This window comes from Colletes gigas, unplaced genomic scaffold, assembly GCF_013123115.1.
Source record: "Colletes gigas isolate AHSC1104 unplaced genomic scaffold, ASM1312311v1 Colletes_gigas_Sc00005, whole genome shotgun sequence".
Lineage (NCBI taxonomy): Eukaryota > Metazoa > Arthropoda > Insecta > Hymenoptera > Colletidae > Colletes > Colletes gigas.
In genome coordinates, this window is record NW_025106634.1 from 9,911,308 (window position 1) to 9,938,099 (window position 26,792).

The 26,792-nt window shown below is 33.5% G+C and overlaps 6 protein-coding genes and 1 long non-coding RNA gene across 20 annotated transcripts; 3 read left to right on the top strand and 4 right to left on the bottom strand.

Annotated features, from left to right (window-relative positions):
• Positions 1-25: 25 nt before the first annotated feature.
• LOC122395151 (kinesin-like protein KIF18A) lies at positions 26-2,894 on the bottom strand. 2 transcript variants are annotated; one of them, XM_043392522.1, is made up of 3 exons: positions 805-2,894; positions 257-714; positions 26-111 (listed from the first exon to the last, which is right to left on the bottom strand). In XM_043392522.1, exons 1-3 carry the CDS (start codon positions 2,860-2,862, stop codon positions 69-71), a joined length of 2,559 nt encoding a protein of 852 aa, XP_043248457.1. In that variant the 5' UTR covers positions 2,863-2,894; the 3' UTR covers positions 26-68. The 2 variants fall into 2 exon arrangements, with proteins under 2 accessions (XP_043248457.1, XP_043248456.1); XM_043392521.1 differs by having other exon boundaries at positions 257-2,894.
• Positions 2,895-3,358: 464 nt separating this feature from the next.
• On the top strand, positions 3,359-7,890 carry LOC122395025 (alpha-1,3-mannosyl-glycoprotein 4-beta-N-acetylglucosaminyltransferase B). Of its 7 annotated transcripts, none has more exons than XM_043392301.1 (11): positions 3,359-3,453; positions 4,044-4,205; positions 4,459-5,090; positions 5,161-5,207; positions 5,477-5,787; positions 5,866-5,996; positions 6,084-6,191; positions 6,259-6,452; positions 6,518-6,654; positions 6,903-7,018; positions 7,122-7,890. In XM_043392301.1, exons 3-11 carry the CDS (start codon positions 4,557-4,559, stop codon positions 7,149-7,151), a joined length of 1,608 nt encoding a protein of 535 aa, XP_043248236.1. In that variant the 5' UTR covers positions 3,359-3,453; positions 4,044-4,205; positions 4,459-4,556; the 3' UTR covers positions 7,152-7,890. The 7 variants fall into 7 exon arrangements, 6 of the variants coding, with proteins under 6 accessions (XP_043248236.1, XP_043248239.1, XP_043248240.1 ...); XR_006258953.1 differs by lacking the exon at positions 3,359-3,453 and having other exon boundaries at positions 3,854-4,205; positions 7,122-7,464; positions 7,610-7,890; XM_043392305.1 differs by lacking the exon at positions 3,359-3,453 and having other exon boundaries at positions 3,854-4,205; positions 7,122-7,163; positions 7,238-7,890.
• A 271-nt stretch (positions 7,891-8,161) lies between these two features.
• Positions 8,162-12,375, bottom strand: LOC122394983 (probable cytochrome P450 303a1). Its single transcript, XM_043392224.1, has 10 exons — positions 12,251-12,375; positions 11,214-11,299; positions 10,788-11,039; positions 10,247-10,700; positions 9,892-10,072; positions 9,709-9,817; positions 9,456-9,636; positions 9,174-9,291; positions 8,711-8,849; positions 8,162-8,507 (listed from the first exon to the last, which is right to left on the bottom strand). Exons 2-10 carry the CDS (start codon positions 11,296-11,298, stop codon positions 8,323-8,325), a joined length of 1,704 nt encoding a protein of 567 aa, XP_043248159.1. The 5' UTR covers position 11,299; positions 12,251-12,375; the 3' UTR covers positions 8,162-8,322.
• Positions 12,376-13,091: 716 nt separating this feature from the next.
• On the bottom strand, positions 13,092-16,012 carry LOC122394984 (methyltransferase-like protein 17, mitochondrial). The gene is made up of 10 exons (XM_043392225.1): positions 15,877-16,012; positions 15,619-15,732; positions 15,330-15,483; positions 14,328-14,712; positions 14,094-14,253; positions 13,868-14,011; positions 13,721-13,792; positions 13,514-13,649; positions 13,285-13,423; positions 13,092-13,214 (listed from the first exon to the last, which is right to left on the bottom strand). The coding sequence occupies exons 2-10, from the start codon at positions 15,661-15,663 to the stop codon at positions 13,124-13,126; spliced, it is 1,326 nt and encodes a 441-aa protein (XP_043248160.1). The 5' UTR covers positions 15,664-15,732; positions 15,877-16,012; the 3' UTR covers positions 13,092-13,123.
• Positions 16,002-20,670, top strand: LOC122394981 (xenotropic and polytropic retrovirus receptor 1-like). 3 transcript variants are annotated; one of them, XM_043392222.1, is made up of 11 exons: positions 16,002-16,109; positions 16,327-16,480; positions 16,552-16,811; positions 16,876-17,137; positions 17,213-17,388; positions 17,472-17,573; positions 17,717-17,954; positions 18,021-18,233; positions 18,288-18,457; positions 18,524-18,657; positions 19,697-20,670. In XM_043392222.1, exons 1-11 carry the CDS (start codon positions 16,041-16,043, stop codon positions 19,938-19,940), a joined length of 2,022 nt encoding a protein of 673 aa, XP_043248157.1. In that variant the 5' UTR covers positions 16,002-16,040; the 3' UTR covers positions 19,941-20,670. The 3 variants fall into 3 exon arrangements, with proteins under 3 accessions (XP_043248157.1, XP_043248156.1, XP_043248158.1); XM_043392221.1 differs by having other exon boundaries at positions 18,021-18,215; XM_043392223.1 differs by lacking the exon at positions 18,021-18,233.
• A 214-nt stretch (positions 20,671-20,884) lies between these two features.
• LOC122394985 lies at positions 20,885-25,219 on the top strand. Of its 3 annotated transcripts, XM_043392227.1 has the most exons (8): positions 20,886-21,418; positions 22,813-23,475; positions 23,557-23,790; positions 23,866-23,932; positions 24,078-24,239; positions 24,409-24,514; positions 24,593-24,690; positions 24,818-25,219. In XM_043392227.1, exons 1-7 carry the CDS (start codon positions 21,325-21,327, stop codon positions 24,683-24,685), a joined length of 1,419 nt encoding a protein of 472 aa, XP_043248162.1. In that variant the 5' UTR covers positions 20,886-21,324; the 3' UTR covers positions 24,686-24,690; positions 24,818-25,219. The 3 variants fall into 3 exon arrangements, with proteins under 3 accessions (XP_043248164.1, XP_043248162.1, XP_043248161.1); XM_043392229.1 differs by having other exon boundaries at positions 20,885-21,418; positions 24,427-24,514; positions 24,593-25,219; XM_043392226.1 differs by having other exon boundaries at positions 24,593-25,219.
• Positions 21,839-26,593, bottom strand: LOC122394986. Of its 3 annotated transcripts, none has more exons than XR_006258951.1 (3): positions 26,468-26,593; positions 22,284-22,413; positions 21,839-22,198 (listed from the first exon to the last, which is right to left on the bottom strand). It is a non-coding gene; the product is annotated as an uncharacterized LOC122394986 (long non-coding RNA). The 3 variants fall into 3 exon arrangements; XR_006258949.1 differs by having other exon boundaries at positions 22,269-22,413; XR_006258950.1 differs by lacking the exon at positions 26,468-26,593 and adding an exon at positions 26,339-26,429 and having other exon boundaries at positions 22,269-22,413.
• Between the last annotated feature and the right edge of the window lie 199 nt (positions 26,594-26,792).

A 26,792-nucleotide genomic window follows, 5' to 3' on the forward strand; every position in this document is an offset into this window, starting at 1 on the left:
GTCGAATATAAACAAATGTATGTGCATATATATATACATTTACATATATTCTATTTGTTACTATGCTATCATAATACTCGAGACGAAGATGTAGTTGAAGTATGAACGAATCTGAAACAATACGCAATTTACAATCATTTCAGGAAAAATATACATCCTTACTTTAAATACATTAAATTATGGCACATATACTACAAAAATCAGATTTGTCAAACTGAAGAAGTTATTTGCTTATCTATGTGGTTTCCATGCTTACTTTTTTTTGTCATTGGACTTTTCATATGGATGAGAGGTCATCGATCCATACCTTTCTTTCCCTCTTACTACTTTTAATGCTCCATCTATAACATTCATATCGTGATTATTCAGTCTAACTTTATCTGCTTTCAATTTATTTAGTATTGCAGTACTTTTTGCACTCATTCCTGTATGTGACTTTTGCATGTGATTATTTTCTTTATCATTGATACCTGTCTTAAACAGTAGATCTTTGCGCTTTGGCGATATTCTTTTGAGTTGTTTTATGGGTGCTTTTGTCAGATTTATAGAATTCTTATCTGAAAGACCTCGTTTTCTCGACTTTCCCTGTATACAATTAACATTGTTGAGCCCTTCAGTGTTTTCCTTCAGTTCCTTTGTATTGTTACTGATAGTCATCTTTGAATCTTCTAGCAATGTAATGGTTGTATTTTGTGTGTCAGAGACACTGTCTGTCTGTGGACAAGATGCATTAAATGTTATATTTAAAGCATCATTGGTGCATTTATCTTGGTTCTGATCACTCAAAGAACATAATGTATATACTGGTATGTTGCTACTGAGTGGATCTATCAAATGTGCTATGCCTAGACAAGTTAGATTGTAAAACTGTTCTTCATTATTTATCGTTTCTATATCTGACCATTTGATATTTCTCGCACCTTCCAGCAGCTTAATCAATTGTTTAAATTCTTCTTTCATTGTGTCTGTCATTGTTCCATAGCCTCTCATTATGTTATAATAATTTTGTAATGTTGCACTCATCAGTTTAATCATTGAATAGTGGGACTGCATTTCGCATTGTTGTAGATTACTTACTTTTTTTGCATGCTCATACTGCTGCTGTAATCTTGATTGCTCAATTTCACACATTCGCAATGCAATTAAATCTTCTAGCTGCTCTAACTTCTTTAACTTTATTTCTGCACTCAATTTCTGTAATTCTGTCTCTACCGAACACAATTCTTCCCATGCTGTCTTCATTTGTACTTTCAAGGAATTTCTCTGTCTTTCAAAGTAATGCAAGGATTTATTAACTCGGGACTTGCCACTAGCATTTTGCTCTTCGGCAGTTAAGACATCAACAGCTGCATTTAAATCGTGTAATCTTTCATCTGCTGCTTTTTTATATTGAATTCTAAAACAAAATATATTGTAAGCACTTTCCAAAGAGAGGATTTTTTCATTTAGAACCTTCTTCTTTTGAAGTAGTTCAATCAATGTGTTTTTAATTGTTAATGTACACTTGTCCTCCTCTTCGTTCGTCTTTGTACATTTATTAAGTTCTGGTGATGCATTCGTCAACCTACTTTCTACAGTCAACAACTTCTGCTTCAGATAGTCTATTTCTTTCTTTTGTTCTTCCACCATTTTTATATATGCTGTCACATGCATTTTGCAAGACATAATGTTCTTCTTTATGCAAGTCTTAATTTTCTTTGCTCTGTTTGCATATCTTAAGGTATTGTAGGTATCTTCGTAACTTAAACTAGTGGGTGCAATATTAGCTATCATAACAGTTTGACAATTTCCACCCAATGAATCTTTCAATAATCGAGTTAATTTTGAATCCCTATAAGTTATATGTTTTGCGCCATCTGCCAAATTATTAATGCAGTTTCCAAGAGCCAATAAGGACTTATTAATATTTGCACCTTCTTTGAATCTGTCTCCTTTAGATCCTGTGGCAGATGCTCTTTCAGATCCTGCTAAATCGATCATAGATAACTTGACTTGTTTCACTTGACCATCCAATCTATTGGTGATATTAATATACACCTGAAAGACAGCATGACTTCTGCTGCTTTCCTCGTTTGCATCTGTAGGATGTTGCGTACGATTTTTATTACCTTTTGCTAAAAGTGTTAATAATTCCTCTGCACTGTGAATTGTAATTATTTTAAGACCAGCAACAATTACTCCACATCTACCATCGTCTCTTAAATGCAAAGGTCCACACTTATGTAAAAGATCTTGTACATTCTCATTATAAATTTCTAGATAAGTTACACCTAAATTAAATTCACGTTGTTCCCCTTGTTTTTCTATTTGTAAAAATAATTCTGCTACTGTTCTGTACGTTATACCAGGATCTTCTGTACTACCGAGCATTGTATGAGTTTTTCCAGCACCGGTTGCCCCGTATGCAAATACAGAACAATTATAACCATCCAAGAGGCTAGTGATCAAATCTTTAGTACTTCCTTCAAACAGATCACTATTACTGGATGATATATTAAAGACTTTGTCAAAAATGAATTGTAACTCTTTATTTTGTTTTTTAAGTAAATCTCGACCTTTTTGAGCAATTCCACGGTAAAAGAAAGGATTTTCCTCTTCCTTTGGATCGAAGATTAACATTATATCATCGATAAATTTGACTGCAATTTTACAGTTGCTCTGAAGCTCTCGTTGATTTTGTGGTCGTATTCTTACTATTACCTTAATACTTGTCTGCGAACTAGTTCCTGTTTGCACCAAAGAAGTTGTTCTTTTACTTACACTCGGTTTCGTTCCATTGACAGAAGTCGGTAGAGTTTTTCGAATTCTTCTAACTTTAGTAGGCGAAAATACTTTTTCCAAGTTCCTTTTATTAAAAACCATAGCGATTATTAGTAATTTATACTCGAATATTCATCAAGTACCACCGTTGCGAGCTATACAATCTTTGAAATTCAAATTCACGTACAATGAAGTTGTATTTTATAGCAGTCATGACAGTTTCGCCAATACAAATTTTATTCGTTATATCGAGTTCCCTATATGCACACTAGGAGGCATTGCATTTGTCGCAAATTATGACGTAATTGTACTAGTCTTCTAATCAGTAGATTACCTCTGGAAACGTCACATCGTACTAATTGCAGTCCTTCATTAATATTCATATATTTTTCTCTCACTAAACTCGTAAATTTCTGGAACCTTCCTAGAACATTCCTAGATCTTAAACCTTTTCTCTATCTTAATTACACTTAATGGTTCTCATTTTCATTGTCAATGCGATCCGAAATAATAGCTAACAATTCTCGAGTTAGACGCCCCCTCTGGGTAGGGTGCTGCAGAAACAATTTGGAACATACGTTTTCCAGTCTTACGTCATTACTAATATACCCTATATAGTTGTACCCTACACCGGGAATTATTTAAAGTCAATCGTCAATGTCTAACTAGTTAATTAAGCATAATGCAATATGCGTAAGATAATTTGTACTTTACCTTGTACCTAAAATATGATTTTATTTTTCCATCATTTTCGAAAAATATCATAGAGAAACACCTATTTAAAATATTTACCTTTCTTTACTAATCTGAATTGAAATTTACGAGCATCGCCATCGTCGATACTACTAAAGTTTAGTTTGGTTTGGTAATAGAATAGGTTATGTTGCATTACGTGTATAGAATTCGATATAATAAAGTACTTCAAGAATTTTAACACCTTTCATACATATATACATATATTCGTACATACAATTGATCTATGTCAGGAACATGATAAAAAGGTCAAGTGTTATCTTGTAAAATGAATTGGATCAAATTCAATCGACCCTTAGCAATTTCGAGTAAGAAAATTATTCTTTTCGAAAGCGTTAAATATTCGTCGAGACAAGGATTTAACGAAACACAGATACAATTTTAGAATTTAGAGTCAACAGAGTACGATAAAAGGGTACGATAATTATCGATAAAGAAAAAACAATTTTCGTGTTTCATTGAATAAAACATTCAAAATACATATCTTGTAATCGATAATGATATTCATCAAATCTAATACGTTGTATCAGTTTAGCCTTGACGTTGTTTGAAGAACTCAACACGGTGCGATTTCTTATGGTAAATTGAATCGATTTTCCTACAGAGAAAACATTGAACACCATAGCAAATGTAGTTTTATGATACTTCTCTCTTATCACCACGTGCGACGATATGTTCCTTTAAATGTAAATGTATGTAGATTTTTAAAATTATTTTCTATAGTATCTTTTCAAGAAAGAGATGTTCTGTAAACGATATCGCAATTAAAATTAACATTCAATTTTGAACAGTTACTTGTTTGTGTACGTTGCTTTATCATTTATCTAAAATTTTAAATATTAATATTCATTGAACTATTCTTACCAATGAGCTTCCATTTTAATTGTTTGCCTTGTAAATCTTTGTAATACGAATATTGATTTCTAAAATTAAACCATATTTTAGGTTTCCCATACCGTGAACCAATAATGTGATAATATTGAAAACTTAAATTTGTTCCACAAGATTATGAACATAATCATGTAGAGTTCACTGTAAGGAAGATGACGCCTCATTTTGTAGCTTTGACTCCTGTACGAAGACGATGTTTGATCATACTCTCTGTAGTATTAGTACCATGCGCCATTTTAAATCTTCTATCACCTTCAGACTTAAACGAAGAAACAATTTTACAAAACAGCATTGCAGAATTGCAAGCTAAATTGGAACATTTACATGCTAAATATGTTACAAGCCAAGAGGAAATAAACCTGTTGTCGCATCAGTTATTACAATTGATAGAGAACAATCATATTTTACCAGATCTTCAATTTCTATTCAACAATGCTACAACAAACGTGACCAGTATAAAGCTACCATCTATATACAATTTTCTTCCACATTTTCTGAACGACCCTAATAGCTTACGGCCAGCATTTATCCAAAGCAAAGGACGCACTGGTATCAGTGTAGTGCTAGGTGTACCAACAGTCAAAAGAGAAGTGCAGAGCTATTTAATGGCAACGCTTAAGAATTTACTGGATCGTATGAATCCTGTAGAAACAGCAGATACTTTGATCATTGTTTTAGTTGCAGAAGTAAGTATGTATAACTTTATAACGCAATTGCTCTGAGAACTTTTATTACAATTATTTATAATTTTTACAGACAGATTTGGAATATGTGGCATACGTTGCAAAGCAAATTGAAGTTCAGTAAGTTTGCGTTTAAAAATTAACCAGACAATTATTGGTTGTATTTGCTTAATGCTTTTTCTTTTTTATACTTAACTGCACTTTCTTTTTGAAACTTATAACACATAGTGACATTGTACATTGAATTTGTAACTTTTATGGATTCAAATTACCATTAATTTGTTAATTATTGATAAATATGTAAATAAGATTTCAGAAAGATAAAGAGAATAATTTATTTGAGTTCCATGGGAACATTATATTACAATATTATAATTCGTTTATTTTAGATTTCCAACTGAGTTTGAAGCTGGTGTAATCGATGTGATATCCCCATCTGCATCTTATTATCCAGATTTATCTAAATTACGTGATACTTTAGGCGACGATCACCAACGAGTTGTTTGGCGATCGAAACAAAATTTAGATTTTGCATTTCTTATGTCGTATGCTCAGACAAAAGGAACATTTTATGTACAACTAGAAGACGACATTTTAGCAAAAAAAAATTTTATAACTACAATGAAATCTTTTGCATTACAAAAAATAGCGACCAAAGAGAACTGGTTTGTCTTGGACTTCTGTCAGTTAGGATTTATCGGTATGATATTATAGATTGTTGTTGTAGTAAGTTGCCTCTAAATTTTATTTGATCTTTGTAACGTGCTTTTTAATATAGGAAAATTATTTAAGTGCGCGGAACTGCCATGGTTGATTCAATTCTTTTTAATGTTTCATAACGATAAACCAGTTGATTGGTTACTGGATCACTTGATCTCAACCAAAGTTTGTAGTCTTGACAAAGATAGTGTGAGTATGTGTATTATCAAAGAGAAAATGAGTAAAAGTATATGTACGTACTGTACAGAATGTTTAACTATGTTATGTACATTTCAGAAACATTGTAAAATGGCTAAAGCAGAGTTATGGATTCATTATAAGCCTTCTCTTTTTCAACATATAGGGACACACTCTTCGTTAAAGGGGAAAGTACAGAAATTAAAGGTATATTAAGAAAGGAAATTGATTATTTTACATGATTCAACAATTATAACAGGAATGTTACATTTAGGATAAACAATTTGGCAAGATAGCATTGTTTTATGCGCATGAAAATCCAGAAGCGACGGTTGAAACGCAAATTAAACCTTACAAACAATATACATTACAAAAAGCGTACAAAGGGGAGTCATTCTTTTGGGGTCTTTTACCACAACCAGGAGATCATTTAAAATTTAAATTTTTTCATCCTATTTTTATAAAAAGGTATTTTATATAAACACCTTCGGTAACATGTTAGTAATAATATTATGTTGAATTTTGTTATATAGGTACTTATTCAGAAGTGGAAATCCTGAACACCCGTCTGATAGATTTTACAATACAACGGTGGAAGTGTTTTCAGAGATATCTGCTTCTTTAAATAGAAATAGCAATGATATAACTGAGGATGGTTATATCGTTATAGGTATAATATAACGTTGTAAACGTACATTTATTGTGAACGATCAATTATTGGTGATGTCATATTTTTACAATCGAAAATTAGTTAAGCAAATCTCGTTAGAGACTATATCTCAGTTATTAATGTTTATAAATAGTATCGGACTACTATGAACCTGTTTAAGATATCTTACAGAAGAATGGACGTACCGCCAATAATGGATCACCCTTTCTAATTAATAGATTATCATTTACATTCTATGCTTTGATCAGGGAAATTTGATGCACTGGGGATTGCTCAAGGAACGGTAGATAAAAAACTTGGAAGGATATTGGTACTTCGGTTGACTGTGCACAGTGAAAGTGAAAATTGGGCTATCTTATCCGAGGTGAAACTTGCTATTAACAAATGTTTATCACGAATTGTTAAAAATTCAATAGGATATTATTTTTATTTATTTAATGAATTCTTCTACTTTTTACGCTTAACAGATTCATATAGTTGAGGAGCATCCCAGTTGACCTCCGGAAAAGGTATTCCAACATTTATTTCGGCACCACTTACAGGGATAATATATGTAATAAATTAACGACTAAATTATTTTTAGTTTAAGTCTTATGTCACTATGTGTCGAATAGGTTATACATGAAATATTATTCGTTCAATACCGTCCAGTGCAAAGAAATATGTTGACAAAAAAAAGTGACGTTCATCTGTGCGATGAATTTAACAATAGATATTTGATTTTTAAAGAAATCAACATTATGATCTGTATTACATGGAACGACATGATATTATGCTCTGTTATTATCAAAATTGTATTCATTTTACGAGGTCAGTGTTAGAACAATTTACTAAACTTTCGACCAGTTTTACCATTTTTCTAATGAAAACAGTACCTGCGTAGTCAGTATATATTATTTCATTCATTAAGGATTCAAGATACAATTTATAATTTTATGTATTTCTTATAAATTAGCAAAAATGGAAACTCTTTTTGTGATCTAAAGCACAAGATTATTAATATTAACGAGAGTGCAGTATATTTAACATCGCGATAAAAATAAGTGCCAGACTATTTTAAGAGATATAAGGTTAATGGAACAAACAGAAGATTTATCTTTTCATAAAAAGAAATAAGCGTCATTAAAAAGAAGTATATACGTATTTATAATATGTGTAATAATGTGCAATTTACATACTGTCTGTAATATATTACTATAATATTGAAGATCTGGATTTGGATCTGTGTTAGTCTTTAAGAGCAAAATGGTGATATGAAATTTGTATTGTTCTCATATATGTATTATTTATTTCGTATGGCTTCTTATACATATATAAATATATACACAATACATGTATTTTCATATAAAATAAACTATATTTTTCTGAACATTAAGATATAATATACTTATTTGTAGTTGTATGGTATGCATTTCTATGTTTTATGTTTAAAATGGTAATATAAATTAATTTTTATGATTCATGGCGTGGTAACAAGTGGCATGGCGGTCCAACGTGTTAAATAAGGCATTAAAAACAATATCGATTTTTCAAACAACAATAATATGTAACTATTTCTTTCATAAAAGTTAATTATCGTAGTAGATAATTATACATACCGTGTAAATATTCAATTAACTAACAGTCTTAGTATTGCATTTTTTGATTCAAGTTATATCGGATGTTTGATTACGTTCTTAAGGAAACCAGTACCTTGAATGGTTTAAGACCAGGTGTAACACCGTCAACGAAGTCTTGCGACGATGGTTTCTTTTCTCCTGACACAGGAGAAAATGTAAACGCTTGTAGCAACGCGGTGATTATGACAAATAGGTTGCTTTTCGCTAACTTTTCTCCTATGCAACGATGTCTCCCTGTTGTAGTAAAACGACATTCGTGAGAAACATATACTCACGGCACACTGTATTGTAATTCTCAAATAGTAACATTATTACTCTTTCATTAATAACGGTAAATTATACATATGTATATTACTCTCTGTCACCCTGACTTCTCTTTCTCACATTACGCCTATATGTATCAAAAGCTCCCTCCGTAAATAAATAAATATACATACCGGTACTAAATGGATAGAACGTTTGCGGTGTAATAATGTTACCGCTTTCGTCGATAAATCTTTCTGGTCGAAAGTCTTCAGGATCACCCCACGATTCGTCCATCAGTATTCTGTTGAAATTCACGATAAGCATCGTATCCTATAACAACATCTATTTTACTATCTTTTTCGGACCCAGGTCAATCAGCTTACTACTATCCTTAACCCTTTGCACTCGGAATTATATTTCAATTTTGTTACCAGCGCCTTTAAGTGTTTTATTTGAAACCTACCTGTTGAAATATCTGTTTTATTTACACCGTTGTTGTACTTTGTAATTTTCAAGTGTACGATATCTCTTTGGTTTGGACTTGAAAAAGTGTCGAGTGGGACTTGACGAGGGAGCTCCTGAGATAAAAATTGACGTCGAATCACACTCGACATAGGAGTGCAAAGGGTTAAAGTACAATAAGTTAGTGCTTACTTTTGGTATTCTGTGACCTAATATTGAAGTATCTTTTAGCGCTCTGTGAGGTACGTTCAACGTTCGTCCCATGAACATTCTTACAGACTCTAAGACAACAGCATTCATGTATGTCAACCTGGAACAAAATAATATATGAAGCTTAAACTTATCGATGTTTCAAAGATCGCTTCACTGGCAGTGTATTGTTGCATTTATTATCCTTTTATACGATTTATATTTTTCCTTTTTTCTTAATTGTAACTAGCCAAACGCGACCCGCCCTAAAATGTTCAATATTACTTTGCTTTGTCCTTTAGAGTTGGAGGTCTGTCTCGGCCAATCACTCTGTCGATTTCTTCGTGCGCTTTTTTCTGAACATTCGGAAACAAGATTAGATACAGAAAGCAAAAACTGAGCGCCTTCGACGTGGTTTCGGATCCCGCCATGAACAAATCCATGCAAATGGCAAGTAGCTGAGACTCTGTAATTATAATTGACGTAGACGGAATATTTTATTTTATTTATTAAAAACTATCGAATAGAATTTACTTACCAGAGAAGGTTTTACTATAGTTTTTAGATTTGAGAACGGTTAAATATATGTCCATTAAGTCTCTGGGCGATTCCGCCGTGAAAGTATTTTTATGTTTATCCAATTCATCCTATAACGATGTTATTTAGTTCTGTGTTTGATTGTTAATGTATTAATGTTCGAATCGATAAAATTATAGCTCACCCTTAAAAATTTCCAAAGTTCTTGATGGGTTTCCAGGAAGGACTTGTAACCAGACATTTCTGGCGCGATGAATCTCAATATTGGAAAGTGACCGAAGGGCGCGCCGATCATGTCGATCTCCTTCAAAAGTTTCGTCAGGATCCACTGTAGATAATTCAATTCCTCGTCGTCGATATTGTACCTAAGTCAACGAATTATGATACAATTAGGATATATTTTTCAAGCGTTCTCTATTATCAACAACTCGAATTTACAATGTTACAAAAATAGCTTAATAATGCATTGGCTTTGTTTCAAATTCTCAAATAGATATCTCAAGCGATTGAATCAAAGAAAATGTCGAAGGACGAACAACCTTTTACCAGCCATCATCCTCCACAGTGTGTTGAGAACTGTAACACCAAAGGCGTTGTTCATCTGGATAACTATTCCGTTGGAGGACTCGATCATCTTTCTGACTTCCGCGTACTCGTTCGCATTTACGTACATGTCCGAGATTTTTAATTGCTCCTCGTTCGTAACGCACGGATTCGCCATACCCGTTCGACCGTACGCGTCGTCGTTATCTTTTCCAATTAACTTGTATATTTGCCCGTCACTGTATTCGTTATTGTTACAGGATACTTTGGACTTGTTGATACGATTGTTACACTCGTCTCTGATCATCTTTCGAAAGTGCTCGACCAGCCATTGAGCCTCCTCTTCTATTATCGTGGCCATGCTCTCCCGACCGAACCCAAACTCACGGAGCTGCTTCAGTACGAATCTTCTTTGCTCGATCCACAAATTCCCGTCAACGACAATCAGGCCTTGAATCGAACAGACAACATCTCTTAATAACTGACAATATAGACCTTTATCTGGGTCAAAATGGGCCAGATGAAGTGCGAATTTACCTTTTCTAGAACCGAATGTTCTCGTCTCGTAGACGGGACCGATCGGTCTTCCCTGGCAGAGTTCATCGCTAAGCATCATCCGGATGCTTTCATGGTCGTTCAGCACCACGATGCGATCCGTGCCGATCTTCAGACCAACCACTGGTCCATACTTCTTGCACAGAACGGAACAGGTTTTGAACAAGTAACCAGTTTTCTGGCGAAGACGAGCAACTTCCACGGCGGAGCCCAAAATTGGCCACCATTTCGGACCTGCAATATCCGATTATGAAATTACGCTTACATTCGCTTCTAAGATATTTCTTACCGGAATAGTAATAATAATAAAAATAATAATATTCCAGGTTGTAAGGTGAATGTTAATAAGAGTTGTTTAATTGCACGAGTAGAAGTTAATATATTCGTATCGAATGAAATTTTTCGTACCTGGAGGATACCCTTTTGGTTTTCTCGATCCCAGATATAATAACAGCAATAGTAATATTATCAACAATATCACCGTGTAGAACATGCTGCGAACACAAAGAATGTATATTAATTTCTTTTTCATTTATCTGGATAAAGGAAACTATAATAGAGTTCACAGAAGCCATGAACTTGAGTACAAACTCGGGCCGCGAAGGCCTCAAATATCGAAATTACAATAAACGTGTATTAAAGCTTTTAATAACAATCAAGTAATATAGTTTTCAGTATTTATTTTCGGTATAATAATATACGCGTGGAGCTCGTTTTTATATCAACTTCTGAAGTTACAATAACATATTAAAGTTTATATTAAAGTCATTTCAGAGCTCGACTACCTGGTGAAAAATAGTTAAAAATTGGATGACCATGAAGAAGCATTAATTCGCGTGAAGAATACAGTCGCCCTTTGAATAATTTGGGAGGAGGCGCGTGCCCGATCTCCGCGCGTTTGAGAAAGAAAGTGAAATATTCAGGCACAGGAGAGAAAGTCGCGTACGAAAGAACCGGGACAAGCACTCACTCTCTTCTATTATTTCATAACTTCTTGCATAACCGACAGACATTTTAATCAATTTATTATTTTTAAAGAGCGTTATCCTCCCCCGTCGATTAACTTATTATAAATTTCGAACGATAATTAACACGTTCTTAATATCTTTACACTCGTTCGACAATCGTATCAAATATACGTACTAATTATGTTCAAATGTTTTTATTTAAGGACGAATCGTTTTCATTATTTTTATATAAACGATTTCTAATGTAAGCGCGAAAATAAATTTTTTTATTAATTTCAAAATCATCTCTCGCGATCTACTTTTCACGAGATTAAATTAATAGTTAAAATATTAATTTAATAAAGAGTTTTTCAAACTGTGACCTGCGAATATATTAATGGGGAGCACGTGACCTTTTAAAATAAACAGGAGTATGTTATACAGTAAAATGAAATAGCCTTTACGACGCTTATAACCGAACCCTTGAATTAATCTTACCTTATATCTGGAGAAATGTACTCCTCTGTTGTATAAGTAAAACTGATCGTGGACCAGTCTGCACACAGCTCTTAAATACCCTTCTTTGTCTCTGTCGCTCTTTTATTTTGCAGGCAAAAGTTGTTGAGTAACACCTGTAAAATGTTACCCAATTTAAATGCATTGACAGTTTCGCCGATATTACACGCGTCATCGACGGACACACAACTTTAATATTTATTTATTTGTTAAATAACTGGTAATCTTTTGATATAGAATAGATGACATAAAATAAAGATACAACGAACAATAGAGAATCGTTTACAGAAAGAAAAGGTATAATAAAATTATATTATCCGTCGACGTACGATAGCGTTCCATAAAAAATAACAAGGAAAATCCAAAATTTCTAATTAGTAAAATAGCAGAATACGAAACATAGCTGTTAATTGTTTTATATAGAAATAATAAGTTAACAATGATTTTACGTTTCTCAAAAAATAAATTCGTATCGAACGCTTTCAAAAAACGATCCGATAAATGAACAGCTGTGTTGTACAAAAATTCTAACGGTAGAGATGTTCTCAAGGTGACGAAATACACGAATAATGAACCAAAAAGAGCTTTCTCTACTCTACAGAACGAGTATATTAAAATATGTTCCAAATAAAAGTTCTATGGTTTCAGGGTGACTTTAGTAAAATCCCATACGTATATTATACACATATACGAGGAGGATTGTTGTAATATAATGACTTTATACTGATTCAAATTTAATACACGCGTGTACATTAATTTCAAATTAATGAAGGTGGGTAAAAAATTATACATTTTTATAAAATCATACTATTAATGTAGATTTATTCAATTAATAACGAATGTATACTTATTATATTATTTCGTTTCTTTGGTGCATTCTGCCTCCTCTATTTTAAAAGGTAAACGATCGCCCAATTCGCTCGATCTTGCGCAACGATATGTATTTCTAAAAATATAAAAGATAAATTAATTGTAAGAAATCACGATATTATATTTAACGCTTGAAAGATACAAACAGTCCATTTTTCCATGTGGTAAAAATTTCCTCTTGTAGTTTGCCCGATGTCGTGCACATGCGACATATAACGTGTTTAGAACGTTTCAATACTGGTTTGACAATTCGTGGCCATTCACGGGCATCTTTTGGACGTTCACCTGCATTCGAAATTTGTACAAAAGTTCATTTAAACATATAATAAAGTTAATCTTTCATTATTAGATAATAATCACATATAGATTCTATACCTTTCTTCAATACCACGTACGAATAGCTTTCGTTTTTGTATTCAGACTTCTTAAAGACAGATAATGTCTGATAAACAATTTTAAAATTGCAAGTACTCTCATTCATATACGCAGGGCATGGTAGGTCGTGTGGGCACTGAAATAATTGTACAATTAACTTCATATTTCCGAGAAGATAATCTACATACCAAGGTATCAAATACTTACAGGCGAAAACACATGCACATTGGATGTATTCTTGCTGTAATTAAGTACGAAATCTCGAGCTTCGTTTACTATCTTGTTTAAGACAAACAAACCAATTAAACGTACTAGCTAAAGCAACTAACTTAGTCGTAAAAGAGCAACACTCACTTTAAATCCTGCCTTTGTACCTTGTTCCACAAAAATTAAATAATTTTCAGTTTTTTGCCAAAGTTTTAGAATTACTTCAAGACGAGATTTTTGATCCGGTAATTCTAATAACGAATATGCGCTTACTACAATATCGTAAGTCGGCTACACAGTAATATAAAAAGATATACTCGAATTAATACTTAAAATGTAGAAAATTTTGCTATAAAATAAGTCATATTCTTACAGTTGGCGATGCAGGTAAAAATTGTCGATAATAAATGCGTTCTGGCAGAACTTGTGGCTTAGCTTTTTTCATAAGATACTCGGACAACTCATTCATATCCGCAGAAGCGTCGACACAATAATATTCTTTAATGGACTTAAACCAAAATTGAGACGCTCCCCTAAGCAAAATTAAATTTATATTTCCACTATTTTCATTGTGACAGTATACTATACGGTTTTGCGCATATCTTACCACATAACTGTCCCAATACCAGAACCATAATCGAACAATGATTTAGGTACAAAATTTGAATCCTCTGTGTTAATTTCATTAAAGATTTTACACAGTACACAATACTCAGGCACGCTTCTGACAGTTAAATACGATAAACATGTATATTTGTCATACTGAATTGGCATCCAATTATAAACCATTTCTTTGAAAAGCTTTCTGGACTTTGGATTTTTCAATAGATCCTCTTTTTCAATCGTTTCTTTTGTCTTTTCTTCTATGCATGCTTGAACTTCCGCTAATTTCGAACGAACATCTCTATTTTCTAATGGAGCTTGACGACCGTACAGATGCAATCCCAATTGTTGTCCACTTGCATAAATTGACTTCTCTGATATTCCTTCATCTATATACATACAAACAGATTTAATATAGCATTTTAAAATAAAAGGACAAACTGTGGCTTCATTTTTATGCGAGTGTATGCATGTAATGAAGTTCAATCAAAGCATGGTGAAAGTAATGTAATAGTGTGAGATTGATTAATTAGGTATATATAATATTATAACAAAAAAGGTAAGATACTTGAAAAAATTCAAAAATTTTTGGAATCTATATCAAAGAATCTCTAAACAGTCATTAATTCAAATGGATATGTTACAAAATGTTGATTATTTAATTCCGTTTACTTTGTAAAATTATTAAGAAATTTTTGTTTGTTACAATTATGTATTAAGATTACAAAATATACGTTTATTTCAACAGTTTATTAATTTTATCATAACGGCATATATATCATCCCTTTCTCTAGATATTCATTAGTTAATATAGTACATAACGTATCGCATACTAAAATTACATAACAGTGTTCGGCCTGTATTGTAAATAGAACGGCCGCACGTGCATGCACTCATGCATAAAAAAACACGTGTCAATGCATTCCCAACATTCTAAAATACGTTACTGTATAACGAACATACGAAAGTTTTATCGTAATTAACTATAAATATATTTTCTTCTTACCTTTTAAAACTATTTTAATTGCATTTGATAACCAAGTAGGTTGCTGCACTTGTCTAGGCTTTATTACACCTGGATGATTTCTGTGCTTGAGTTCATTGTTTAACAATAATTCATCAATATTATCTACGACTTTCATTTTTTCTTTCGTCGAATACTGGTTAAAAAATAAAATAAAAAAGAAGTAATTAAGTATATTCAAATTTTCATATTAAAATGGTCATCAACTGATATTTACTGCTACTTAATAAATTTTCATTTCTAAAATATGAATGTAAATTCTATTAATTACCCATCGCATTTGCCTATGTGCCATGGAAGTTAATTTCATTGTCATGATTAACAACCTTGTTATTGTTTATTAGCTCTTCCCGACAAAGAAATTTGATGCAAAATCTAGTCCGATCTACGATCAATAAAAGAAAGATATTAATCATATGTATTTAAAATTACAACGATAAGAATTAGAATGAAATTGCACGGTTGTAAAATATAGATACTACATATATAACGTTTAATAACGATATTGGGAAGTACAATATCGCATAACCTTAATAAAATTGATGCAGGTAATGTTTGTCGTATGTTAGGTTGTTTTTCCAGAATAATTCGTTATGATTTTCGTTGACAACCTATTGGTACCGATGCTCGCGTCTTAGAATATTGTTTGTAATACGGACACCACAATCGCCGAGTGATTTAAATCACGGAGAAATGAAATTTACAGAGCACTTGAGTGCTCACATCACACCGGAATGGAGGAAGCAATATATAAATTACGAGGTAAAATGAAAATATTTACTTTATCAATGTCAAATCTTACTAGACCCATATAATTGTTTAACGATATTTGTAAAATTACAGTTTAAACGCTTTTTTTAAGGATAACAAGGATAATTTAATTTGATACGTTAGATATTTTAGAAATTTGTAACAACTATTAATGTATTTTTTTAACGATATAAGAAATTGATATGTATCAAACAACAATTTTATGTAGGAAATGAAAGCACTGCTTTATGCAGCTGTCGAGCAGGCACCAGCAGCAGATATTACAGAATCACATATACTGGAACGTTATTTTAATAAATTCGATGAGAAGTTTTTTCATTACTGTGATAAGGAGTTGGCAAAAATAAATACATTTTATTCAGGTAAATTTTAGTTTTCATAATAACTTTGGCTTATATTTGAAAACTCAGTAACGTATTTTTTACTCCTTCAGAAAAACTAGCGGAAGCTACACGCAGGTTTGCAACTCTAAATAATGAGCTAAGTGAAATTTTATCAGTTTCTGAAGACAAACAAGGAAGTCATAAAACCCGTTATCGTAATAATATCCTACACAAGAAACCAATTTCAGCACGTAAACTTCAAGAATTAAAATTAGCTTTCTCTGAATTTTATCTTTTTCTCATTTTACTACAGAACTATCAGAATCTTAATTTCACCGGATTTAGGAAAATATTAAAGAAGCATGACAAAGTACGTATGCACATGTGTACAATTTTAAATTTACGTTAATTAATATAAAATTAATATGTTTTAGCTTTTAAACATAGATCTTGGAACAAAATGGAAAGCAGAACACGTGGACACAGCATTATTTCACACGCACAAAGATATAGACAGGCTAATTGCGGAAACAGAAGCACTGGTTACCCGGGATTTAGAACATGGGGACAGACAACGTGCTATGAAACGTTTGAGAGTCCCTCCGCTCGGAGAACAACTTTCCCCATGGATTACATTTAAAGTTGGAATTTTTTCTGGAGCTTTCATTGTACTTCTTATAACAGTAATACTTTCTGGTAAATAGCCATTTGGTATACACATTATAAGATACTTTCAGTTATTCTGTTATTATTAAGTATCACGTTTAATAGGTGTTTGGTATAAAGATAACAATAATTGGCGAGTTTTATGTAGATTGTATCGTGGCCCACTACTTATGATTCAGTTTCTTTTTCTTATGGGTATAAATGTCTACGGTTGGAGATCTTCTGGTGTAAATCACGTTTTAATATTCGAGCTTGATCCCCGGAATCATTTATCAGAGCAGGTTGTATAATGATATGATAAACAACCTGTTGATATGTCATGATCTTCATGTGGTACGATTACTAATGACCAATATATTTTCAGCATATAATTGAAATGGCAAGCGTGTTTGGATTAGTTTGGTCTTTATCGATTTTGGGTTTCTTGTACAGCGAAATACTAGGAATACCGCCGTTTGTTCAACCTGTAAGTCATAATATACAAAAGATTAGGTTTAAAATCAGCCTTGGTTGTAACTTGCATTTATCTGTAATTAAGCGATAAAGACATAGTAATGATAATAGCAATAAAATTATTAAGGTTTAAGTAAATGCACTCATTTCTTGCAGATGTTGTTATACGGATTATTAGCATTATTTTTATTTAATCCGACAAAGACGTTAAGACACGAAGCTAGATTTTGGGCACTTCGTGTAATAAGCAGAATATTTTGCGCCCCGTTCTTTTACGTCGGATTTGCTGATTTCTGGCTAGCTGATCAGCTAAATTCCCTCCACACTGTTTTCTTAGATTTCCAATATTTTGTTTGCTTCTACGTGCAAAATTCTTCATGGACCGACGTGACTGGTTCGTAATTGATCGTTTTACGTTATATTAACAATTATTAATACCTAGCAATTATATTTACAATAGATGCAGAAACTTGTATAATGCGCGAATTGTCGATGAGACCTTTTGTGGCTTGTTTACCAGCGTGGTTCCGATTCGCACAATGCTTGCGACGATACCGAGACACGAAAGAAGCTTTCCCGCATCTCATAAACGCAGCGAAGTATGCTACTAGCTTCTTTGTTGTTGTCTTTTCATACCTACATTTAACTAATTCTAGTAAGTTTTCTAATAGTTGTTAATATAATGTAGGAATTAAAGAAACTCGTAAAGGTACATGTCTCTTCGCAGACGATAACGAAATATCTGCTGAGAATCCTTATTTTTATTTATGGATAACCGCAAGTATAATAAGTTCTTGTTTCGCGTACACGTGGGACGTGAAATTGGACTGGGGTCTGTTCGATAGTAACGCAGGGGAAAACAAATTTCTTAGAGAAGAAATAGTTTATTCTTCTCCGGTGAGTTCGATTCTATTTGTACAGATTGAAATTGTGATTTTATGTAATATGTGCATTGTGTTGCAGTACTATTATTACTTCGCAATAATTGAGGATTTCATACTTCGTTTTGGTTGGGCATTTTCTTTGTCCCTCACTGAAATGGGATACGTACATGCAGACTTAATGGTTTCCATAGTCGCGCCGTTAGAAGTATTCAGGTAAGTGAAAAGTTGCTATGTATTCGATAGAAACCATTATTTTTGCTTACGTATAATATCCAACATGTACAGAATATTTTATATCGCACAATCTTGTGTATCAGTGTATTATTTTCAGCAAAGCTTAATATGTACACATTGTTGCTTGCATGATATTTGAGATCATTTGTCATTTTAGTTATGCAGGACCTACTTAAAAAAATAATGTTTGCAGAGTGAAACTAATAAATTTTAATAAACGAAACTATGTAAAAAAAAAGTTTTATTATTTATTTTATTTATTCCTTCATACAATTGTATAAGTCGAACTCATTCCATAATTTCTCTTTTAATTTATCTATTTTATTTCTATTCGTAATCTTACTGTTAGTCGCGTTAACAGTATACTATACCGTATCGAGAATCGACCTAATTTACGATAAAAATTCGACTTACTAATCAGTTGATAGAAGGTACATATGGAATTACTTTCGCCTGGAAAATGAACACCTATACAACATAGGTAAATTTCGAGCAGTTCGGGATATCTTCATAGGGCTTTACAGACAGAACGAAGACAATGAATCAAAGGCAGTTATGCATCTTATGGATCGTACAAATGACGAAGATGACGAGCTGAAGAAATTCCATGATGGTTGAAATTAACATCTTGTAATTGCGATTTTTACTTTTGAATTTTTAATTGTTTATAATATATTCATAAACACAGTACACGTTCATTTACATAATCAAACTAACCATCTTATCTTTTCTTTGAATTGCACACTGACCTGCACGTTTGGTATACATGTTAAGTTCTCGATTAACGGCATAGTTGGATCAAAATCAACTGACCTTAAAATTTCTGTCGGTGATTACACCAAAAATGATTTTTATTTTTATGCTACGCTAATGTACTTCTTTAAGAGGTAGGTCAATTGATTTTGATACAAGTTTGCTTTTATTCTTGTTCGATCTAAACTTGTTACACATATACATGTACACCAGGTATCGATCAATTGTATAGATCACGAAGTAATCAATGCTCCTTCTGTAACAGGAGATTCATATGGAACTTTTTCCGTTTGGAAAATGAGCACCTAAACAATTGCGGGAAATTCAGAGCGGTCAGAGACATATCTGTTGCACCGGTTGATTGTTCCGATCAAACTCATATATTAAGGATGATGGATGCAACGGACGGCGTGGTGAATCGAAAGAGAAAACAAAAGTTCGCGGAGAAAAATAAACTACCACGTGGACTTTCCAAAGGCGAATCCTTGATTTGTGATCTCAATACTTAAACAGAGTAAATTAATCCATGACCAAAGAACTCGATTATAAATTACGATTCATGCAACATGGCCGTTAATAACCGGCCGCAGTATCGAAAAATAATGAAACCGAATAACTTTACTGCTAGTCGTTAAAGCACAAAAATATATCGAACAGATCTTATAAATTGTATTAAACGTAGAAAATGTGTACGTAGTATGAGTGTTGCATATGATTGTTGTAAGACATTAATAGTTACGTTTATAATTTTGGCGCAACCCCTGTTTAACTAGCGATTATTCGCAGTCGCAAAGGATTGAAAATCATTTTTCATACAAATTTCTTTTAAACGTACAAAAATATTGACCAGAAATTGTTAAGAATAAAGTATTTTAATGTTTTCAATAAAATTCTTTCCACTCCTTTTCTTTATCGATTACTCTATTTATATCAAACTACCATATAATCATTTGTCCAGAAATAAATGTCATTTATCACATCATGATAGGAAATACTTTGTTACATTAAGAAATGTAACGTTATGTACAGAAAATAAAAGATTTACGCGAAACAACATGGCTAAAGTTATGGAAATAGTTAAACGAAATGACGACTGTAGTTTTTGGTTTACTAGCGACCAGTGACCTATTTTTACGATTAATCCTCGGAGTACACATGGTATTTCTTCAGATATTTTCTACTAAAAATTTACTCGAATCGATCCGATGATCTTTCTATAAAAGTTACGGGCAGCTACGTACGTACATGCATATATTGCGGTATGCTCAGGCGTTTCTCGTAAGTGTTAGAAGATAAGCGGATAAACGTATTAAGGCGATGTTATTTTTGCCGCAGAGAATCGTCGTAAGAACAAAACATGATTCACGAAACATTCGAACAGGGGAAAACCTTTTGTTTTCTCTGTACTCTTTATTAAAAATTGTTAATTTTATATATTTTCTTGGTGGACGAGTACATAATCGTTTGCATGGTTTAATCCCTTAAGTTACGTTTACTAACAACGAAACATCCATAGCTGATTCAACGAGTACCAAGTACGTATCATCGATTGGCATCTTGAATCCGCCATAAGCATCCTTGGGTTTTTATGATATCAATTACGCGTGTACCGGTGTATATGTATGTAGGTGGTGTTTGTCGCGAGTTCCTCGAGCAGAGATTGTTGCCAAAACGAGTTCACGAAAGGGCAAAAGAGTCGTCGGTTCCGACGACGACGGTGTATCGTCGGTGGAAAGGGTAATGGTGGTATTGATTGCAACGGAACTTGACCGCGCAAGCTCTCTGTTTGCCCTCAATGAAATGACGTGCTTACATATGGAACCACGACGGACGGGCGGACGATAAAAACCTGTAGATACTACACCTGGCCGACACCTGCCAGTCGTTACGGTGATGATGACACCGTCTCTCTGTACCTGCACATGGCTGCTGCTACCCTGTTGCATTCTCATCACCCTCTCCACCGGTGAACTCAAGTTTTACCAAGGTGAGCATAACACTCCCGTTTGCCCGTTCGCTGGAAAACATTGCATTTTCGGGGGTAATGACACTTCACCGTAACCGCATAACTATCACTCTCTGTTTCTCTCTCTTTCTCTCGACCATACGTTCGCGATCATCTGTTTGTACATACAGCTTCGTTAATTTCTGTTTTCGTCCCCTCCCAGGACTTTTTGGGATATATCTGTGTCACTATGCTCGAGGAATTCAACCTTTCTCTATGTCATCGATATCATCGCTACGACTCAAATGTTTTACATTGCTCTCGCTTAACATTCACAGCTTTTAGATGCAATTATTATCCTTCTGTCTTTATTCATCCGGATATAATAAATTTAGATACACATCATTTCTGTTTATTTCGCATTACGTCGGACATTAAAGGGGCACTCTCCTTCGCTCTGTGATTCGTTAAAGGGATAGGTCGTTTCGACTTGTTCTCTCTCTATCAAATTTCATTCGAATAACATTATTTTACAATCCCGTGTTTTTGTGGATTCCGAATAGAATAGAATATACATTTAATCAGTGGTTTGTTCATCGTTTTAACGCATGCAAACGCGTGTTGACCACAGGAAATTCACGCACGGGGCTACGTATTACGATAACATCAGGAAGTAGAATGATAAAAAAATACGTGTTGTATAATTCTCGAATGTACTGTTCCGCTTCCAGTCTTTAGTTTTTCCTCCTTCGTTAACACTGTGTTTTTTCGTTACAAAGGGGTGAACCGCATCTTGTGGCTTTTTCCCCGGACCAACATACTCTGTAATTACAAAATTTTGTTCGTTCTTTATCCGAGATTGAAGAGGTCTTAAAGAATTCAGAGAGCATACTCAATATCCCAGTACCAAGGTTGAACGTTGTTGTTCTACGGGGCTGATATTGCACGGACGACTAATCAATCGTAAAATAGGATCGCCGGTTTCAATTAACTGTTATCCGGTGAATCCTGTACAAAGTGAACCCTTCTCGCGATAGCTGAAATAATGCAAAACAGTCAGCAACAAGTTATCGAAACAGTTAAACATAATTAAAGATAGCTCACAAATTTTAAATTATTTCTGGAAGTAAACTCTTTAGATAACAGTAATGAGAATATATAAAATAAGTACATTAACGCCTCACAAATTAAATTTCAATATTCTTATAACCGCTCATACTATTTGCGGCCAAGTCAAGTTTTCAGCTAAGCTAACATTTACCGAGCGCATTCATTGTAAATCCTAACGTCACTCACGAATCGCTAAGTTTACCAAAGTGTTCAAGTCAGACGAAGCTAGCCAATTATTTTCGAACTCAAAGTGTTCGAAAAATCGTGTACAGTATTATTGCTTTACGTCCATGATTCGACGACGAATAAAATAAAACTCCTTTCAGATGAAGCCCCCGATACTTCGGAGAATATAGTGCTAAGGCAACTGATCAAATACCTCGAGCAGGGCCATCAGTTCCGTCTCTCGCCGTTTTTGGCGAACGAAGCTCATAAGAAACACCAATTGCAACTGGACCGAGAGAAAGAACGGGACCTATTGAAAACTTTGACCGACAAAGCGAATTTGGCCGATATTCTCAGGAAGGAGAAGCTGAAAGAGTGGAATGATCGGCAAACGGAATACAACGAGCCGATCAACGAGACGCCGCGCGAAAGAGACCATTACTTTCCGTTCTATGAATTGAACCCGTTTGACGATTCCGTAGATTATCCCGGCTTCAAGTTGCCTTACGTGCCTCGTGAAACGAACCGCGAGGATGCAAATTATCAGAACAACGGTTACGTATACGGTCGTAACGCGCCGTTCGATCATCCATCCTACGAGGGGCCGATAGACTTCGAGAAAGGAATGAAAGAAGAACCGATTTTGGGGCTCCATAGGGGTTATGGCGGATCGGTAAACGGAATCGACAGGAAGCTGCAGGAACCACGCGTGACCGTTCCCGAGTTCACTTTCAAGTTCGACGACTCGAATTTGAACGAGAGACGCCCGTTTGCGGTGAAACCCAACGATCCCAGATACTATCAAGACGCCCCCTTTTTTTCGAGTGAGCCTTTCGATTATTTTTTTTAACCAGAAGTTGGTCTACGTATTACCAGACTGTTAAGAAATTTTTCTTTATCGATAGATACAAGCGACGACTCGAATTTGGAGAAACTAACAGAAAACGAGACGAATTGGGATCGTAAGGATGCGATAATAGACAAATTGCATACGATGCACGAGGAGAATATAAGGAACGCGGAACCCAAATTAAACGACATGTCTGTGATTGTGCTACCGGAGTTAGAACGACGTACAGGATACAACCCCCTAGTTGTACCCATGAATCATGATCTAAACAATGACATTTACTTTATCGGTAAGAATGTTTATTTGAATTGTTTCAAGCATGCGCGAATAACGTCAGTAAAATGAGTTTCTGTTTTACTTTCAGCTATTGTTGCTGGCTGCAGTGCAGCGGCAATGTTTGCCCTTGTATTGATCACTTTAACATGGTGCAGGTAATATTATAAAAATAATTGCGTATATTGATCAAAATTATACTGACAAACGGAACAAAATAATGTGCGATATAACATTATGATAATGTAATGATACTTCTTTCATGGAGGCACTGTACTCTAGCAAATGAAATGGATTTTGTAGACTGAAACGTGGTGCTAAAGCAGCTGCTGACATAGAATATCCAGCTTACGGCGTGACAGGTCCAAATAAGGAGATATCACCCTCGGGAGACCAAAGACTTGCTCAGTCTGCTCAAATGTATCACTTTCAACATCAGAAGCAGCAAATTATTGCCATGGAAAAGTAAGTTAAATAATACGGTTGAAATAGTAACTCTCTAAAATTTTTTAAAATCAATGCATCGAACGTTTCAAGTTTTCTACCATTCCAACAAATTTTCCCATCAAGCTACGCAAACAAATATTACGTTGAAAATTTTTAGAGAATAGCATTTAAATAATTATTTGTGCAGTCGTGTTTCTGCATCCAGAGATCCAGGTTCTGTTTCCGAAGCAGAAAGCGAAGAAGAAAACGAGGAAGGAGACTATACTGTTTACGAATGCCCTGGGCTAGCTTCTGTAAGTTTCTTCCCTATTTATTTCGTGGAACTAATTCTAAGGAATTTCTATGCATCATGTAATTATTGTCTTTTTTAGACCAGTGAAATGGAAGTAAAAAATCCGTTATTTCATGATGACCCAACACCAGCAACACCAGCACAAATTAATAAAGAAGAGGACCACGCATAGTTTGAGTAAGTTGCAAATACACATAATTTAAAAAAATTTTCTGGTGCTTAGCTCACTGTTCATGTACCATATCGGAAACATTTATCTACACATATATTAAATGTATACAACTTTAATACTTATATGACGCAGGAACTCAAAATGTAAAGTCGACAGAGGGTCTATCGAAAGGCCACTTTTGCGTTTTGTGCAAGGGATTTACCATGTAATACGATCAACATTTGACGTCGTAACAAACTATTGTGTTTGTTTGAAAACACATATTTTTTAACTCCATGATATACTATAGTTTGTATTTTCATAGCAAATATGGTTAGCCATATGATTGACATTACTTTTCTACACACCATTACCAACTTGCAACATAAAATTCACATTAGAGGTCGTGTCATACCATAATATTCAATATCACTGTACACAACCAATTCTAACTGTAAAATCCACAAATTATTTTCATCGCAAACTTTTAACAGTTTACTTTCTCTTTAAATCGATATTAATGATCATAGAATTGTTATTGAATTACAACGAAAACCTCTGGATTTAATGATTTGGTAGTATGTATTGAAAATAGATTGATCGGTTAATAATCTATTATGCTATTAATAGTATATTAGAGTTCTATACAGTTTATATGCTTTAACATAATTTTATAAATGAATATCGTAAAGATACATATGTAATTCCATTGTTTAAGTTTAATGCTTTTGTGGAAAGAGAAAATGCTTAATATTTAAATAATTGAAATGATTTGATGATCGTGAATATTATAATAAGAAATTTTAATTTTATACTATATTAATGTTTCTCAATTAATACTTTGTCTTAAAAGTGTTGAATCGATGTTTAACTTATTTTAACAGATGTTACAAAAATTATAAAATAATTTACAGTTGCATGCACTATACCTTCTACTCTCTACTATTGGAGTTTAAATTATGCAAACAAAAATGTTGTATATACATTTGTTGCAAAGGAACTGATCCTTTAATATCAACTACTATACATACAATATATATAATTACTTGGCTTGAAACGATAATATGTATTTTATTTTTCTATGATACTTGTAACTGTTGATTATAAAACAGTTTTATGACGAAAGAGCCTATTATCGTATCCAAGATGAAATATAGAAATGACTATTTATTTTGGCAAACTTAAAGAACTTATGTGTAATTAGTATCGACTATGTAACTTATTCAGAATAGGAATTATTATTTATACTTTCCGATATCTGTGGAGTACTATAACAAGGTGAAACAGTAATTTCTAAAGACGCTAAATGTCAATCGTGCATCCAGAATTAAACCACGTCGATAGCATGAATTTATCGTTAATCTTTCAATGCCTTTACAGTACTACATCGTTTATTGAAAATATTCGTTGAATTTGATAGGAAGGACATTACGAAAGGACAATCTGTGTACAAATAGACTATGGTATAGTGATTTGTAGCATGATTGCACGTGTTGTAAGTTGTAACATAGGTGCAATGAAAACATTGCTATTCATGTTCACGATATACTCCCTAAGTGTATAACGTTACCTCTATTATTTTTGTTCTTCCATTAATTCAAAATTGGTGAAATATGTAAATGATAAATAATGTATTATTATTTTACTAAATAAATTGTTTATTTTATACAAAACCTTCTTTCGTCTATGTATTTTCCTTGTATGCGTAATTTAAAACAAAGTACAATAACTTATTAAATTGTACGTCGTACTTGCAACAAATGATAAGTCAAAAAGTAAGAATATAGAAATTTGAATACATACATCACGCAGAGTAGATTTGTCCAATATTCCGCGCCAAATTCGTTCCTTCGATTCGAATCGGCAATAATGGCGTTCTTCCTTAAAGTTGGCTCGGAATTCGAGGCTGCAATAAAAATAAAATGTGAATTACGATCCAATGCATTAAATAAATACACTTATACCACAATTAAACAAGCATTAAACTCGAAATACAATGATAATTGAGGCTGGTTAGATGTCGACGAAAAGGCGCGAAACCGAATCAACTATTTTCACGATTCCGATTAAATTTGTAGTCAAAATATTAAATAAAGGCACCGATAGAGAATAATGGAGAGTAATAATA

Bases quoted from the DNA above. Each gene is read 5' to 3' on its own strand.
- LOC122394984 (XM_043392225.1), bottom strand. From the start codon at position 15,663: ATGACAATGAAATTAACTTCCATGGCACATAGGCAAATGCGATGG. The intron at 15,484-15,618 runs GTAATTAATAGA...TTTTTTAACCAG, and splicing joins CACATAGGCAAATGCGATGG to TATTCGACGAAAGAAAAAAT. The intron at 14,254-14,327 runs GTAAGATATGCG...AATTTTGCTTAG, and splicing joins GGTATTGGGACAGTTATGTG to GGGAGCGTCTCAATTTTGGT.
- LOC122395151 (XM_043392521.1), bottom strand. From the start codon at position 2,862: ATGGTTTTTAATAAAAGGAACTTGGAAAAAGTATTTTCGCCTACTAAA. The intron at 112-256 runs GTAAGCATGGAA...GTATTGTTTCAG, and splicing joins AAGTCCAATGACAAAAAAAA to ATTCGTTCATACTTCAACTA.
- LOC122395025 (XM_043392301.1), top strand. From the start codon at position 4,557: ATGACGCCTCATTTTGTAGCTTTGACTCCTGTACGAAGACGATGTTTG. The intron at 5,788-5,865 runs GTATGATATTAT...TTTTTAATATAG, and splicing joins CTGTCAGTTAGGATTTATCG to GAAAATTATTTAAGTGCGCG. The intron at 5,997-6,083 runs GTGAGTATGTGT...TGTACATTTCAG, and splicing joins GTAGTCTTGACAAAGATAGT to AAACATTGTAAAATGGCTAA.
- LOC122394981 (XM_043392222.1), top strand. From the start codon at position 16,041: ATGAAATTTACAGAGCACTTGAGTGCTCACATCACACCGGAATGGAGG. The intron at 16,110-16,326 runs GTAAAATGAAAA...AATTTTATGTAG, and splicing joins AGCAATATATAAATTACGAG to GAAATGAAAGCACTGCTTTA. The intron at 18,458-18,523 runs GTGAGTTCGATT...ATTGTGTTGCAG, and splicing joins AAATAGTTTATTCTTCTCCG to TACTATTATTACTTCGCAAT.
- LOC122394983 (XM_043392224.1), bottom strand. From the start codon at position 11,298: ATGTTCTACACGGTGATATTGTTGATAATATTACTATTGCTGTTATTA. The intron at 11,040-11,213 runs GTACGAAAAATT...CGGATATTGCAG, and splicing joins ACCAAAAGGGTATCCTCCAG to GTCCGAAATGGTGGCCAATT. The intron at 8,850-9,173 runs GTAAGCACTAAC...ATGTTGTTATAG, and splicing joins TAGGTCACAGAATACCAAAA to GATACGATGCTTATCGTGAA.
- LOC122394985 (XM_043392226.1), top strand. From the start codon at position 21,325: ATGATGACACCGTCTCTCTGTACCTGCACATGGCTGCTGCTACCCTGT. The intron at 21,419-22,812 runs GTGAGCATAACA...AACTCCTTTCAG, and splicing joins TGAACTCAAGTTTTACCAAG to ATGAAGCCCCCGATACTTCG. The intron at 24,240-24,408 runs GTAAGTTAAATA...TTATTTGTGCAG, and splicing joins CAAATTATTGCCATGGAAAA to TCGTGTTTCTGCATCCAGAG.